General features: G+C 38.8%; 1 protein-coding gene across 8 annotated transcripts in view; it reads left to right on the top strand.

The window, feature by feature from the left end:
• The window catches only part of Swt1 (SWT1 RNA endoribonuclease homolog (S. cerevisiae)), a 64549-nt gene extending 51758 nt beyond the window's left edge, over positions 1-12791 (top strand). For all 8 annotated transcript variants that reach the window (XM_013021800.1, XM_013021799.1, XM_013021802.1 and 5 more), the window contains 3 exons: positions 2340-2406; positions 6128-6192; positions 11869-12791. In XM_013021800.1, the coding sequence (XP_012877254.1) occupies positions 2340-2406; positions 6128-6192; positions 11869-11998 (262 nt within the window). In that variant the 3' untranslated portion in view covers positions 11999-12791. The remainder of the gene's footprint in view (positions 1-2339; positions 2407-6127; positions 6193-11868) is intronic.
• The last annotated feature ends 4319 nt before the right edge of the window (positions 12792-17110 follow it).

The following is a 17110-nucleotide window of genomic DNA, read 5'->3' as shown; positions in this document are numbered from 1 at the left end:
AGATTGATCAAAATAATCTGTAGTTAAGAGTAAGAAGTTCTGCTGTGCTGTTGCATTGTTGGGTAACTAGGTAATAATAATATTTTGGTGGTGTTTTTTAGAGCAAATTATTTATGGACTATGACCCTCCCCATTGTATTATCCTCATCTCTATTTTTTAATTTTTATTTTGGTTAGGAAATTAACTTTATTTTTAAATTACTTGTAGGGAGAAAATGTTTTTCCCCAAACTAGTATTACCATTCAAATTTGTGTATGCCTCTTCCAAGGGAGTCTAGCACCTTTTATAATTTTGATTATGTCTTATATAACTTATACAAGTTTTACCATAAGTGTAATAAAGACCAAGTAGCCTGAAGATATAATTAAGTTTATTCGCATCATTTAGCTTCCAATTCTGACAGTATTAGGCATTGACAAAGACCTGACAGCCTTGAGACATTATAATTAAAAGCTATTTGGGACTTAAGAGCTAATTGAGGTGACTAGATTTTACATTCGTTGTACCATTCACTTATTTTGTGGCTTCCAACTAGGTAATGATGGTACAGTTGAAATGTGTAGTGTTTGTTTTATATGGTCACTGTTGTAAAGGATTTTGTTAATAGTAACTCAGTTTTCACAGTCGTACTATGAAGTAGGTATTCTCATCCATACTTTCAAAATAAGAAAAGTCACATAAATTTAAGTATTTTATGGAAGGTCTTACCAGACAGCTTGAGATAGACAATATTCAAAATCCCTGTGGTATAATGGTGGGGTAGGTTTCCTGTTTTTTCCAAAAGAAAAAAATGTTCATATTGTAAGAATTTTAAAAAATTAGCATAAAGTCAGAAAGGAGAATCTCATTTCTTTTCTTTGTTTCTCACACACACACACACACACATGCACACGCACATGCACACAGGCAGTCAGTGTAATGGTCCATCAGTTGACCTAGTCTAAGAACTAATCTGAGTTTTCATAGAGCACTTGGATGATAATTGAGTATTCTTTGAATTTAGCCACAGGTTTTTTTTAATTAGTTTTCTTTTTTTTTTAATTTAATTTAATTTTATTTGTGAACATACTGTACAGAGGGGTTACAATTACATGGGCAGGATAATGCGTACATTTCTTATCAAGCATTGCAGCCTCCTCCTTTGTTTACCCTTCACATCCCTTCCCAGCCTCCTCCCCTCCCCCCCAATCCCAATCCTTCTTCTTCCCCCTTCCCCCCCCCCCCCCCCCCCGCACCGACATTGTAAAGCTCGTTTTGGACATGACAACTTGTACTTCTCATTGTTGCAACAGGTCCACCTGTATCCTTAAACAACTGGTTTTTCCCCATCTCCTCCACAAGTTATACTGACATCAAATATAGTGAAAGCAGGGGTTATACTGTGGGGGAGGGACATACAAAGCAACAAAGAGATAATCTTATAAATGCGTTAGAAACACATGCATGAAAAAAAACATTAAAATACATATCTAAGGGTTCATTTTCCTGACATCACATTATCTGACCTTTTCCGCTTGATTCATACATCTACTAGCTATTACAAATAAGGGAAACCATGGGACCTATGTTTCTTTGGGCCTGGCTTACTTCACTTAATATAATTTTTTCCAAGTTTTTCCATTTCCTAACAAATGTGGCAATGTCATTCTTTCTGATGGAGGCATAGAATTCCATTGTGTATATATACCACATTTTCTTGATCCATTCATCTACTGAGGGGCATATTAGTTTTCTTTTAATATGTCTTAAATTTCATTAGTTGTCTGTTTGGACTGGTTAACACTACTGTGGAAATCTTTAAGCTTTGTACAATGTATTTTGTGCTTTCTTGGCTTGCTTGTTTGGCTGGCACTCTACCTCTTGGGGCATACCTCCAGCCCTGTTTTTTTCTAGTTATTTTGGAGACAACTTAGTCTCATGGACTCTTCTGCCCAGGTTAGCAGAAACCACAGACTAGCTTCAAACCACGGTCTCCAGATTGCAACTTCCTGAGTAGCTAGGATTATAGATATGAGCCACTGCCACCAGCTCTCCACCTTTTGAGAAATTTTTATTATCCTTACTGTATGACTTCTAATTTCACATATAAGAATGGTATGGTTGGTGATTAACTGAGGTTTACAAGTATCAATTTAAATAAGCCAAAATATTGGAATGATCTCTGCTGAATTAAGTTCATGATCTTACAAATTTTAATTGATAAAGAAACCAAAGAGGTTTAAAGTTTGAATAAGTTTATTAAACGATCTGTTAGCTTTTCATGGTATGGGTATGTTTTGGGGAGAAGATTTAACATATTGTTATTAAATCATTTCTTCTTTTTATTTTTATTTTAAAGGATTTTGGCCCCCAACAGTAATTGTCAAGATGTTGAGACCCTCTATAACTTCCTAATCAAGTATGAGGTATGAGAAGTATTTTCAGGTATTTGTACTTTTATCATAGAAAAACAAGTTTAATATAAGTAACTATAGGAGTAAAAGCATAGAAAAACATTTGTTATTTACTTTAAATTTTAATTTCTTTTTTATTTGAGACAAGGTTGCTATGTATCTCAGGGAGACCTCCAGCTAATCATTCAACTTCCTCAGCTTCTCAAGTGCCAGGATTGCAAACGTGTCTCCATGTCTAACTTAAATTCTTGAATGCCATTGAAATTTGCTAGTGCCCTATTCTTTTTAATAGGATATAAAGTATACAAGATGATATTTTTATATTCATGGTGAAATTGTTTCTATAGTCAATTAAATTAACATGTTCATCCTCTCAGCAAGCAGCTTTTTTAAAAATGTGCCAACAGCACCTAAAATCTACTCTTCTAGTGAAATTCCTAAATACAGTGTTGTTAACCTCACCTTCTACACTAGTTCTCCAGACCTTGTTATCCTGTATATATACAACTTTCTATCATTTGACCCATGGCTTCCTGACTCCTCCCAGCCTATTCCCACCAGTTGACATAGCCAGTTTATTTTGTTGTCTAGAATGGCCCATTTGTTTCAGACAGAATTGTTTAGATTTGGATTTATTGGCATTTTGGACAGGTTATTTCTTCATTGTATTCCACACATCATCATTGCTGATCCATGGAAGGTAATCTGCTGATTATTCATTTCAGTTTGCCTAAAGCCCTCTGATGTTCCGTGTTCATTTTTCTGTTGTGTGTATATGTATATTTAATTTTCAAACATTTCAGGTGAAGGAGCAATATATTAGGTCTTATTTCTTATGGAGTCAAACATACTCCTTTCTTTTTTTTTTTGGTCAGTTGGGCTTGGACTCTGGGTCTGGGTGCTGTCCCTCAACTCTTCAGCTCAAGTTGAGCCCTTTTTCACTTAAGCCAAAGCACCACTTCCAGTTTTCTGGTGGTTAATTGGAGATAAGAGTCTCGTGGACTGCCCTGCCCAGGCTGGCTTTGAACCGTGATCTTCAGATTGAGCCTCCTGAGTAGCTAGGATTACAGGCGTGGGCCACCTTCGCCAGGCAAACTATTGGTTTTTGTTCCAAACTCCTGGACTAAACCAGAAAAGCTTCTGAACTGGCACCTGGCTCTGGCTAGCTCTTTACTTAACCTTTTCTTTGCCACATCATCTATTTATTAAGAACCTACATAATAAGTAAGAACCCAGGATCTGAGACCACACTCCTTGTGTTGGCTCTTTCAGTTACTAACTGTATGTCCTTATCCTAGTTTCTTCACCTTTTAAATGGGAATGACAGCATACAAATTATATGTATTCTAGAATGACAAAAGAACCTCTAAAGTTCTCTAAACAGCATAGAACCAGGCACAGAGGAAGTCTGCAGCTGTAACCTATTCTTATTTAAGTAAAAAAATGGTTTTACATGTGTGCTTAAAAAAATCAGTTTAACGTCTCTAACCATATTATATGGTCATTGAAAGGATTTCCTTATTTGAATTGAAACATGTTTCATCATACTTTCAGAAACTTAACATTAAATCTAATGACAGTGATACATGGTTGTGAAAACAGAAGGATAGTTTAAACATATAGCCTGTATATTTCTAAGATATCGCTCTTTTTTGGGTACATGACTTCATATTTGTAAGAATATTGAAAATGGCTGGGCGCTGGTGGCTCACGCCTATAATCCTAGCTACTCAGGAGGCTGAGATCTGAGGATCGCGGTTCAAAGCCAGCCCAGGCAGGAGAGACCGTGAGACTCCTATCTCCAATAAACCACCAGAAAACCGGAAGTGGCTCTGTAGCTCAAGTGGTAGAGCGCTCGCCTTGAGCTGAAGAGCTGAGGAACAGCACCCAGGCCCAGAGTTCAAGCCCCATGACGGACAAAAAAAAAGAATATTGAAAATGCTTGACTTGCCAGGCGCTGGTGGCTCACGCTTGTAATCCTCGCTACTCATGAGGCTGAGATCTGAGGATCGCAGTTCAAAGCCAGCCCGGGCAGGAGAGACTGTGAGACTCCTATCTCCAATAAAACTACCAGAAAACCGGAAGTGGCTCTGCAACTCAAGTGGTAGAGCGCTCGCCTTGAGCTGAAGAGCTGAAGGACAGTGCCCAGGCCCAGAGTTCAAGCCCCACAACCGACCAAAAAAGAAAAGAAAATGCTTGACTTAATGTGTATTTATAAGAATATGTGGATTTGATTCTCAGATGTTTGAAATAATTTCCCTTAGAATTTCTTCCCTATATCAGTTATTACACTGTCTTATGATATGAATAAGGATGGGGCCACCCATCTTTTTTTTCCCCCTAGTCCTGGGACTTGAACTCTGGGCCTGGGCTCTGTCCCTGAGCTCCTTTGCTCAAAGCTAGCACTAAAACTATTTGAGCCGCAGCACCATTTCCAACTTATTCTGTGATTAATTTGAGATAAGAGTTTTCCAGACTTTCCTGCCCAGGCAGGCTTTGAACCATGATCAGCAGATCTCAGCCTCCTGAATAGCTAGGATTACAGGTGTGAGCCAGTAGCACCTGTCTAAGTCTTGAATTTTTAAGAGCTAAAACTTATCAAGTCATTTCTTCTATTTGGCTTTAATTTTAAGTAGTACAACTAAAAAAAAAAAAAAAGCAATGATGCCCAGTAATATTATCCTACTTTATAGGTATACTCTAATGATAGCTATTGGTTTCTTGGAAAATTGTTTGTGGAGTAATAATATTTAACATTATAATTTAAAATAGCTCAATATGAGTAAGTAAAATTCTCTTAATATCCAAAATTAATGAATATGATTAAACAAAATATTCAGACTACATCTTTGTGAATTTATGCTCCAGTTTCTTTATTAGTAAACTACCTTACTTTTCTACTATAATGGAGCTATTATCACGTTTATATTCCCTGTGTTCTGGAAGGTCCATATATGTGGATGGTTGCTTTTAAAACTAAAGATAAGTCTGGATAATACTGAATAAGGAACTACTTTGTATTCTTATATCAGGTTCCAAATCAGTTTGTTGTTCAATTAGGCAAGAGGTAAAAATAAGAAGGATCATGGTTCAAAACCTGGGCAAAAATATTTGCCAAGACCCTATTTCCACAACAAGCCAAATGTCTTGTTCACACCTGTAATATCAGCATTCAGAAGACTAAGGCAGGAGGGTGAGTTCTGTGTCAGCCTGGTTGATATAGTGAGACCCTGTCATACTGTCACAAAACCAAAACAACAAAAGTGTCCATAGAGTTGGGTTATTGATAAATGGAAGAGCACTTGCTTACCCTACTAGAGACCTTGAGTTTGATCTCCAGAATAATGGAAAAGAAGGAAAAAAGAAGTAGAAAAGGAGGAGGAAAGAAGAGCTATGTACTAGTCAAAGTTTTAAGTAAATTAGATAGAGCTTTCCATAGTTTATAATCTTTGGATCTTTTTCTGTCCATTTGATTTCGGTGTGATCACCTGCTTGTTGAGATCCCCACTAAATCTAGGCCTGTTTCATGTGTAAGGTATAATAGTAGGACTAACATTTTTATATGTAGTTCTCTGTTATCTCTGTTCCCTTGTTATCACTGTTTAAGTCCTTTTTAAAGCAGTAACTAGGAACTTGAGATCTGGCTCACTCTGAATACAGGCCATTCTAACTTTACTCATTGCTCATTTTGTTTAATGTATCATCCTAATAACTATATTTTGGTTCTTTTCAGGTAAATAAAAATGTCAAATTTACTGCCCAGGAACTTTATGATTGTGTTTCTCAGACAGAGTATCGGTAAGTCTTACTTGTATGTAGATGTATCATTGTAACAGGCTTTTAGCATACTCAGCACCACTGAGAATTTTAGCTGGGAGAGTACTATACTCTTCTAGCTATTTGGGAGGCTGAGGCAGGATTGAAAATTTGAGGTTAACCAGGGCAACTTGGTAAGATCTTGTCTCAAAAACTAATAAAATTAGAGTAGGAATAAGGTGGGTAGCTCAGTGGTATAGCACTTGCCAGTGTGCGTGAGATCCTTGGCTCAGTACCCACTACTCAAAAAATGTTTCTTGGGGCTGGGAAGGTGGCTCAGTGGTAGAGTGCATGCCTTGCATGCATGAGGCCCTGGGTTTGATTCCTCAGCACCACCTAAGCAGAAAAAGCCAGAAGTGGCACTGTGGCTCAAATGGTAGAGCGCTAGCCTTGAGCTGAAGAGCTGAGGGACAGCACCAGGCCCCACAACCAGAAAAAAAAATGTTTCTCAACTCATTTTTATATGTCACTGATTACTCTATGTATGTTAAGCAACATTATAATGAAACTATTTCCCCAAGTAAAAAATGTTGCTGATAAAGTGGCACTGCTGTACAGTTTTGCAAATCTTATAAGACAACTGAATTCTCATAACTGTTTTGGTATTCAGTCTGTTCACATATTAATGGAAACTATACTTTTGAGAGAACAAAAGTCAAAAGTGAAATGAGGGCTTGGTGCTTGCTAGATATGCACTATCACTTGAGCTATACTCAGAGCTCTTTTTTCTTTTCTTTTTTTTTTTTTTGATAGTTTTATATTTTTGCCTAGAGACTGAGACAGGTTCGCCCACCTACAGCCTAAGGTAGTGTGAATCTCCACACTTGGCTTATAGATTGAGATAGGATCAAAGTAGTGTGAACCTCCACACTTGGCTTATAGATTGAGATAGGATCTTGATAACTTTTTACCTGGGCTGACCTTGAGCCTTAATCTTCCTGATCTCCATCTCTCAAGTAACTGGCATGATAGTTATAAGGTAATGCTTTGGTCTTATGATAATAGCTATGACCTTGCAGATCCTCTAGAAGAGTCCTAAGTTCTTGAGATCCCTAGGCCATGTTCTGAAGATCAAGTAGTCTAAAGAATACCCTTGCTGAGCTGGGAAGGTGGCTCAGTGGTAGAGTTGCCTTACATGCATGAGGCTGTGGGTAGATTCCTCAGCACCACATAAGCAGAAAAAGCCAGAAATGGTGCTGTGGCTCAAGTGGTAGAGTGCTAGCCTTGAGCTGAAGAGCTGAGGGACAGTGCCCAGGCTGAGTTCAGGCCTCATGACCTACCTCCCCCCCCCCAAAAAAAAAAATATATATATCCTTGCTTAACTAGTATATGTCTAAGATAATCTTACCAGACAAACAGAAAAGGACAAAAGCTATGTACATATGAGCATATAAGAGGATGCTAAGTGAAATGCACCCCAAGATATGGACACAAGAGGTGTTTTCTTTGTTGCTGTTGTTTTTAATGTACTATGTGATTTTTTTTTTTTTTGCATGTTCTTCCCCTTACGGTATAACCCCTGTTGTCACTGTATTTGATTCTGGTACCCTGCATCTTTTTTTTTTTTTTGTCGGCCATGAGGCTTGAACTCTGGGCCTGGGTGCTATCAGCTCTTCAGCTCAAGGCGAGCTTGTTACCACTTGAGCCACAGCGCCACTCTGGTTTTCCAAGTAGTTTATTGCAGGTAAGAGTCTCTTGGACTTTCCTGCCCAGGCTGGCTTTGGATCGTGATCCTCAGATCTCAGCCTCCTGAGTAGCTAGGATTACAGGTATGAGCTTGTAGAGGTGGTCATTGAAAAAGTTTGAGCTTGAGAATTACCTGGGTTTGACTATAGATCTGTAACACTGAAGTGAGTGAATGTCTCTTAACATATATGAAGAGCTGTAATGGGTTTGAGGTGTGTTTTATGTTTCCTAAGTTTAGCTGGGAGCAGTTTTCTCTATTCACTTATTGTTTTTCCTTACCAAGTGGGAAAGTTGCATTGTGTTCAAATTTTATCAGTAGTGTTGGAATAAATTCTTATGTTGAAATCAAGCACTATGGCAGAATGGACTACATTTCTACTGGATTGTGTCACTAATCCATATAGTTCAATTGCTACATGCAACTTAGGATGTTCTATGAGCCAACCTAGTGACAGTTTTCAAAATACTTCTGTGTCCAAACTCTACATTGGTGAATTTGATAGTAAGACTTTTATTAATCATGTATACACAATAGACAAAATAATAGATAATAGACAAAAGTTACAAAAAGTTTTAAAGATTTACTCAGTCATGATTTAATGTTTTCCAAGAAAATTTTGAGTACATAAATACACAAGTGCATTGTATTTGGAGGAGGGAATGGCTTCTTGCTCAGATCTTCAGACTTTCAATGAATCAGTTTTAGTCTTGTATATCTTTATACATAATCTACAATTAAAAGATTGTGCAATATTCGTATAAAATGCAAGGCTTTATAAGTTTAGGCAAAATTTTGAAAGTTTAAAATGCTCTCTGTAGTTAGTTCATGAAGGCCATAGCCTCTTCAAAGATGGCTTCAATTAGATTGAAGAATTCTTATATTGAAGAATTATTTTGACCTCAGCTTACTTTTGGAATAGTTGGGAGAGTTTTGGAGGATCAGGTTGAATGTTCAAAGTGAAAATAGTTGACTCTGGCAATCAGAGCATGGTAGTATCTTTAAGAGGTTATGAGAGCTATGACTGTCTTATGTGGCCCTACACCAGAGTATGTCCTCTTTAGTGTTGGTCCTTTACCCTTAGCATCCTTTGGCTGACTCAAGGTACAGCCCACCCTGCTGTCCAAAATCTCTAGAATATTAGGCAGCATATCACCAACCTACAAAAACAAAATCTAAATCTAAAATTCAAAGTACATTTTCTATCAAAGAGATAGTGCTCTCAAGCCATCATAAAGTTGAAAAATTGTAATTCAGATACCATTTGTTGATGGTGTGAGGTAAGGGGCCGACTTCATGAATTCATCTGATGTCCATCAGGCTGTCTTGCACTATTTTCCAGAGGAGCCTATTTTTCTATTGAATAGTATTGGCATCCTTCTTGATTTATGTGAGAGCTTACTTCTGGACTTTGAATTCTATTCCTTTTTTATTTTGCTCAAGACTAGCACTCTATCACTTGAGTCATAGCTCCATTTCCGGCTTTTTGGTAGTTAATTGGAGATAATTGTCTCACAGAATTCCTATCCAGGCTGACTTTGAACTATGATCCTCAGATCTTAGCCTCCTGAGAAGCTAGGATTATAGGCGTGAGCCATTGACATTGTTACTCCATTTCTTTAAATATGCCTGTCTCTGTGCCAGTAGCAAAGTTGTTGATAACAGTTGATTTTGTTGTAAGTTTTGAAATTGGAAAGTGTAATTCCTCAACGACTGTTTTTTTCCTTTTCAGAATTTGGAGAGCCTTGTAATTCTAGATGAATATTAGAATTAGCTTTTTCATTTCTACAAAAATACATTGTTTGGGAGTTTGATAGGAATTGCATTGATATTGTAGATTGCCTTGGGGAGTATGAAAACACTCCTGAGGCTTCCAGTCGGTGGGATTCTGATCCACTTATTTAGTTCTTTTATTCCTTTCACCAGTGTTCTTGGTGCCTCTTTGTTCTGATTGACTTCTTGTTTTCCTTTGCACCTACATCAAGGGATCTGACATGTGCAGGCAAAGTGGGAGAGGCAGCTGGTAGTCTTCTCCAATACCTTGGAGATAGCTTCCAGTTGTCCACGGTCACAATGCAGTCTGAGTAGTAATAAAAATAACTACCATTCCTACTGCTGAATGTTCTACATATCTCAGGAAACTTGTTTAAGTTAAAATACAATGGAATGGTATCCCACAATGTAAGATCTTATAATTTCTAAGCCCCCATTAACTTAAAAAAAATGTGATGTAGGTGTGAAGCATATTATGTATTACTTCCAGCTTCCTCATTTTGGGGTTGTTACTGGTATTCACTTATTAGGTTGTGGCTTGTTTTTTTTGTTTTTTGTTTTTTTGCAGTGCTTGGGCTTGAATTCAGGGCCTAGGTGCTGTCCTTGAGCTTTTTTGCTCAAGGCTAGCCACAGAATCCAATTCCAGCTTTTAATGTTTAGTGCTTGTTTGGAGATGAGGCTCATGGACTTTTCTGCCCAAGCTGGCTTCAAACCACGATCCTCAGCCTCCTGAATAGCTACTATTATAAGCATGAGCCACTGGCCCCAGTGGTCATATTCTTTTTTTAAGAGTTGGCAGCTCTTTGTCTGTTCTTTCAGAAGTGCCATCCTCCAGTCCATGTATTAGCTCCCTAAAGCAAAGAAGACAAGGTAAACCCATTTGTTGCAGTGTTGTTTAGTAACAATTTAGTAACATCTTAAACCAGAGTAAAATAGAACAAAGTTGTTCAGTCGAGTCCATCACATAAGGATTATGTTTAAACACACAACTTTGCTTGCTGACAAAGGTCAAGCCCTATGACTGACAAAAAACAAAACAAAAACCTTTGTTCTGGATTTAAGGAACTGCTCAAAGATTTTTACAATGTTGGTTATCTAAGATGTGTTTAGCCAGGTGCTTATACTCCCATGTTTTGCTCCTGCTAGGAAACTATAAATTTTCCCTTTCAAATATTAAAAAAAATATTTCAAATCCCACCTATTACCAGACCATATTGAAATTTTCAAATATAGCTAAAGGAAATGGAGTCAGCATGCTATTCCATATATATAGCAGTAATCACAGTAGCCAAGATTCACAAGATATAATAGCCTAAGTGTCCAGGAGCTAATGAGCAAAGAAAATGTGGCCTATATACCTCATCACATTTTATGTAGTCTTAAAACAAAAAGGGAATCCTGTTACTTCACACAGCATGGATTAACCTGTTAAATATGCCAGGCAGAGAATACTGCATGATTCTCCATGGAATCTTCAAAGTTGCAATAATGGTAATTAGAAGGCTGGGAAATGGTGATAGAAAAGTTGGTTAAATGTTTGGTCAAGGCCAAAAATTTAAGTTAGGAAGAAGCAGCTCCAGAGATACTGCCCAACATTATGGCTCATACCTAGAAAAATCCCCACAGGAGATTAAGGCAAAGAGGATCCTAAGTTGTAGATTGGCCTGGGCTATACCACAATACTTGTCTCAGAGAAGAAGGTTAGGGAAGGTTTAGTGAACAAGATGTTAACTTTAGTTAATAAAGTTATATTTTGAAAATTGCTAAAAGCAGATTTTAAGTGTTCTCGTCACAAAAGGTAAATGTGCGAAATAATGCTATTCATTAGCTCAGCTGAGCCATTCCACCATGTGTGCATATTTCAAAACATCGTGTTGGGGCTGGGAAGGTGGCTCAGCGGTAGAGTGCTTGCCTTGCATGCATGAGGCCCTGGGTGCAATTCCTCAGCACCACATATGCAGAAAAAGCCAGAAGTGGTGCTGTGGCTCAAGTGGTAGCGCGCTAGCCTTGAGCTGAAGAGCAGGACAACATTCAAGCCCCACGAGAGACCCTCCCTTCCCCCCCCCCAAAAAAAAAATCATGTCATGTGTAATATCCAAATAGCTAAACAATTCTTGTTTTTTAGTTTAAAAATAGGAAAAGAAAAACTTTACTTTTTGGTTAGCCTCTATGCAGTTATTTAACATTTGTTTTTCTCCTAGGGAGAAGTTAACCATTGGATGCCGCCAGCTGGTTGAGATGGAATATACCATGCAGCAGTGCAGTGCTTCTGTCTACATGGAAGCCAGGAACAGGGGATGGTGTGGAGACACACTCAATGACAGGGCCTAAGTGCTGATTTGGAACTTAAGAGGAACTACATTGTCTTCATAAAAGAGTAATTTTCAACCTGGTCACTTTTTTGAGCCAAACTCAGGAAATTTTAAGTAGTTTCATAAGTACAAAAAAGTGATTATATTATTGACAATCTCAGTAAAGCTCTAAAAAACCTCATGCATCCATGTGTGGTAAACTGTGGACGGGACTCTTTTGGAGTTGACAATACCTTCATACCTCTGCAAGTGGTACCAAGCCAGTATCTTTAAGGAAAGGAGAGCCATCTTCTCACTGCTCCCAGGGCAGGAGCCATAGTGGCATCTGAGGAAGTCCTACAGCATAGCATTACCAATTCCCAAACCCTCAGGATGGGCCCATGACCGCACACTGCCAAGAATTAGGACAAGACCATGCTTACCATATCCCAGAACAAACTCTTGTCCTGAGATGTTTCTGTGATCAAACGGTCATTCATATAAATCTGGTGGAAATGCCACCACCTTCCTCAGGGTAATAAACGTGGCTTCTTTTCTTCCCTGGACTTGTCTTTTGTCAGTGCGTTTCTGTTGGGGACAGGCCCCGTGCTGATTTGCCTCTTAAAATGTGAAGCAACATGAATTTTTGGAATTAGGTGGCAATGACTGACTTGAAGTTTGCCCAGTGTTTAATTGACTTCTAATTTAGTTATACAGTAAGTTGGAAATCTGTTAACTGCAATGTATTATGCCCTTGTTAATACACCACATTTGGCATTCTATTATAAATGTTAATTTATTTTTAAAAAGCAATAAATAACTTATTTTAGTAAGATTTTGATTTTCATTTTACTTCCAAACAACTTTTGTGAAATGAGTACAGGTGTAATGATGGAAGTGACCATCTCCAAGAAGAGGGAACCAGTTCAGCATGTTTATTTTATATTGGCCAGGGTAAGTAACCTCGCCACTGAGTATTGGGATGGCAAAGTGTGGTCAGGGACATAGGTTCATAGGGATATGAACCTCTTTGTGAACCAGAAGTTTCAGTTGATGGTCTCTACTCTTTCTTCTCTAGGAGCATCTTTTTTTTTTGTGGGGAGGGGGGAGTGGGGGGGGAGGTCCGCTCATGGGGCCTGAACTCTGGGCCTGGGCGCTGTCCCTCAGCTCTTCAGCTCAAGGCTAGCGCTCTACCACTTGAGCCACAGCGCCACTTCGGGCTTTTTTCTTTTTGCTTATGTGGTGCTGAGGAATTGAACCCAGGGCCTCATGCGTGCAAGGCTCTACCACTGAGCCACCTTCCCAGCCCCTAGCATCTTTATTCCTCAACTTGTGGTTTTTACTGCGTTGTTTTGCTCTGTGTTGTAATTTTATCTTTTTTCTAGTTTTACATTTCATGCAATTTCATTGTATTCTGAAACTTGCCAACTTACCTGAGCATATTTCACCCTTATGTATGTGGTTTCTATGTTTTATTTTAAACATTAATTTGTGGTTTGTTTTCAACTTGTTTATTTTACTGATATATGATATATATATATATATATATATATATAATCGCTCTTTTCTAACCTTTTCCAGCTGGTACTCTACCACTTGAGCCAGACCTCCAGTCCTGCTTTTTGGTGGATATTTTGGAGATGGAATCTTTGGACTTTTCTGCCTGAGCTGACCTTCTGCAGATTTGAGTTTCCTACATGTAGCCACTACTAGGCTTGGCTTCTTTGCTCATCTTAAACTTTTATATTTGCTCTTCATAGTTACATTTGTTGTGTTTTATATTTGTTTTGTATTGCAGGTTTCTTCCTATCAACTATTCTAGGGTTGCAGTAACTCATTGGCTCAAAGATCCTAAGCCCTACTTTAATAGAACGTCCTTTTTTTTGCTGGGGGGGGGGGTGCTGTGGGGCCTGAACTCTGGGCCTGGGCACCGTCTCTCAGCTCTTCAGCTCAAGGCTAGCGCTCTACCACTTGAACCATAACACCACTTCCAGCATTTTCTGTGTATGTGGTGCTGAGGAATTGTACCCAGGACCTCATGCATGCAAGGCAAGCACTACTGCTGAGCCACTTTCCCAACCCCTACATTTTTAATGGACCTTCCAGCCTGGGCTGTCTTCAAATCACTATCCTCAAATCTTCAGCCTCCTGAGTAGCTAGGATTACAGGTGTGAGCCACCAACTCCCAGCTTAACTTTTTATAATGTAGGTCTTGGGCCTTCACATAAAGGCCAGGCAACACATCCAATTCTGTTTCCTTGATATTTTTAATGTCTTAAGAACAGAATTCTTTCAAAGTCAATCTGTTATATTATTCACATGCTCCATTTCATCAACTCCCTAGCCTACCAAGTGATGAATTGAGATGAATTTACTTCTTAAAATAATAGATGTAATTGGACCCAGGTAGCTCATTCCTGTAATCCTAGCCACTCAGGAGGCTGAGATCAAAGATTGTGGTTCAAAGCCAGCCGGGCAGAAAAATTGGTGAGCCTCATCTCCAATTAACCACCAAAAAGCCACAGTAGAGCTATGGTGAGTAGTTGAGTGCTAGCTTTGAGCACAAAGGCTCAGGGCAGCACCCAGGCCCTGAGTTTTCCAAAGGGAAAAGTAATACAAGTCATTAGTGAACGATCAAAGAGCAATGCTGTTCATAGCTTCTGGAGATTTTACAAATACACTCTTGTATTTTTGTGCGTCTTTTGCAGAAATAACCCATTCAAAGAGGACAGGAACAACACTAGCTCTATTCAAGTTATGTTCAGAATTTTTGACAAAATACTTGGGACTCACGAAGACATGTTTTACCTTTGTCTACCAAAATTGACTCAAAAGTTCTGTTTGTGGTTTGCATTGGATGAAAAGCTTGTAAAACTCAAATGTACATGTTAGGTTTGGGTATTCTCACAAAAACACATTCTTCTGGAGTCATGGTGCCCTAAAGAGTTTCCTGATACTGGTGTTTATATTTGTATGTATAATTTGCATCTAAAATCTATTTAGTGTATCCCTTAATATTTCAGGATATTGATGACAACAATAGCCAACCAGAGGTTTTATACTTTCTTTCTTGAATTCTGATCTACTTTTTTTTTTTTTTTTTTTGTCGGTCGTGGGGCTAGAACTCTGGGCCTGGGCGCTGTCCCTCAGCTCTTCAGCTCAAGGCGAGCGCTCTACCACTTGAGCTACAGCGCCACTTCCGGTTTTCTGGTGGTTTATTGGAGATAGGAGTCTCACGGTCTCTCCTGCCCGGGCTGGCTTTGAACCGCGATCCTCAGATCTCAGCCTCCTGAGTAGCTAGGATTACAGGCGTGAGCCACCAGCGCCCAGCCTGATCTACTTTTGTTTGTAAACTGCATGTAATTTGCCTGAAATTTGATTCTGGATATGAGATTTTTTTTTTTTTTTTTTTTGCCAATCCTGGGGCTTGAACTCAGGGCCTGGGCACTGTCCTTGAGCCTCTCTGTACTCAAGGCTAGCATTCTACCACTTGAACCACTGCACCACTTTCGGCTTTTTCTATTTAGGCAGTATTGAGGAATCAAACCCAGGGCTTCATGCATGCTAGATAAGCACTCTACCACTAAGCCACATTGCTAGCCCACTAATGAGAAATTCTTGAGAAATACCATTTGTAAGCTTCGAAGATGAGGGAGCAGGCAAAAACCTTAGCTACTGGCTTGGTTCAGTGTTCCTACGTACCAATTTTAATATCCTATTTTTTTTGAGTGCTAACCTTTTTTCAGCTTTTGCAACTTCACTGGACAGTATATTAACTCAGAACATACCTCTATGAGTTAAGAATGGCTTTCTAGTGGGATAAACATGATGTCCTAGCTCTTAAAGTCAGGTCCTTTAAAAGCTTGGCACTTTTGGTTAAGCTTGTACTTGTTTCATTAAACACATCTTCATGTAACCACCAGCTCATTCAAGATGTAATGTCTCCATCAACCCTAGAAACTCTCTTGTGCTGCTTTGAACTCCCACACCCACCTTGAGGTCGCTGCTTACTGTTTTCCCTTTTTTAGAATGCCGAGTGGGGCCTTCGAGTACAGCTCACAAGATACTTGGGGTCCCCCTAAGCTACCTGCAGTTCACTCTTCATTCCTAAGTAGTATTCTGCAAGGATGGTCCTGTTTATTCATTCACCCAGCAGTTGAAATGTTTCTTTGGTTGACTTCAGTTTTTGGTGATTATGAATAGCTATTCAATACTAATTTGTGAACATGTTCCATTTCAATTGGGCAAATGCCTTAGTCAGACTGTTTTATCACAGGGCCTTAGAAACTACTATTTTTAAAATGCCTGTGTAGTTTTACAACTCCTCTTAATTAACTGTTAGCAACTCTGAATCCTAACCAGAATTTGACAGTAAGCATGTGTGTCCTGTTTTCCTGTGGTTTATATTACTGACCGTTATTCCTATTTGTTCAAATACTCTACCCATCTTAAATTGACTTGTTTGGCCTGGTGATGTAATTTAGGGTACTTGCTTAGCATATATGAGGCCCCAGGACCAACCACTACCATCACTCAAAATAACATAACTGAACCTGACACTGGTAGTTCAGGTCTATCCTATTCAGGAGACAGATCTCAGGACTGCAGGGGTCAAAGCCAGCCTGGGCCATTAATCAGCAAAAAAATGGAAATGAAGCTGTGGCTAAAGTGGTAGAGTGCTAGCCCTGAGCACAAAAGTTCAGGAAGTGTCCAGGCCAGAAAAAAAATTATCTGGACACAAATCCACCAGGTATTTTCTCAAAGCTTTGTACCATTTTTTAATTTTTTTTCTTTTTGCCGAGAAAACACTTGCCTTAAGACAGGATTTGGGAGTAACCTCAGTGATTATCTGACCCTGCCAATTACTGACTGGATGACTAGTGCATGATACCTTCACTTTTTAGCTAGAATTAGCAACTCAACTTCTAAGTTTCATTGCTCTACCTTAACTGTCTTTTCCAGGCTAAAGTTAGTCAAAGTACTATTTGTTCACCCCAAGCAATTATGTTGTTTGTTATTCAGTCATACCCTTCCCCTTTTTATATATATTTCCATGAGCTATTAACTCTATACATACCCATATGTAAGTTATCATCCTTCTATACCCATCTCCCAGTAATGTGTGCAGGTACAGGTGTGCCTAGCATGTGTG

Source organism: Dipodomys ordii, unplaced genomic scaffold, assembly GCF_000151885.1.
Source record: "Dipodomys ordii isolate 6190 unplaced genomic scaffold, Dord_2.0 Scaffold57, whole genome shotgun sequence".
Lineage (NCBI taxonomy): Eukaryota > Metazoa > Chordata > Mammalia > Rodentia > Heteromyidae > Dipodomys > Dipodomys ordii.
This window is presented reverse-complemented; position numbering and strand designations above follow the sequence as displayed.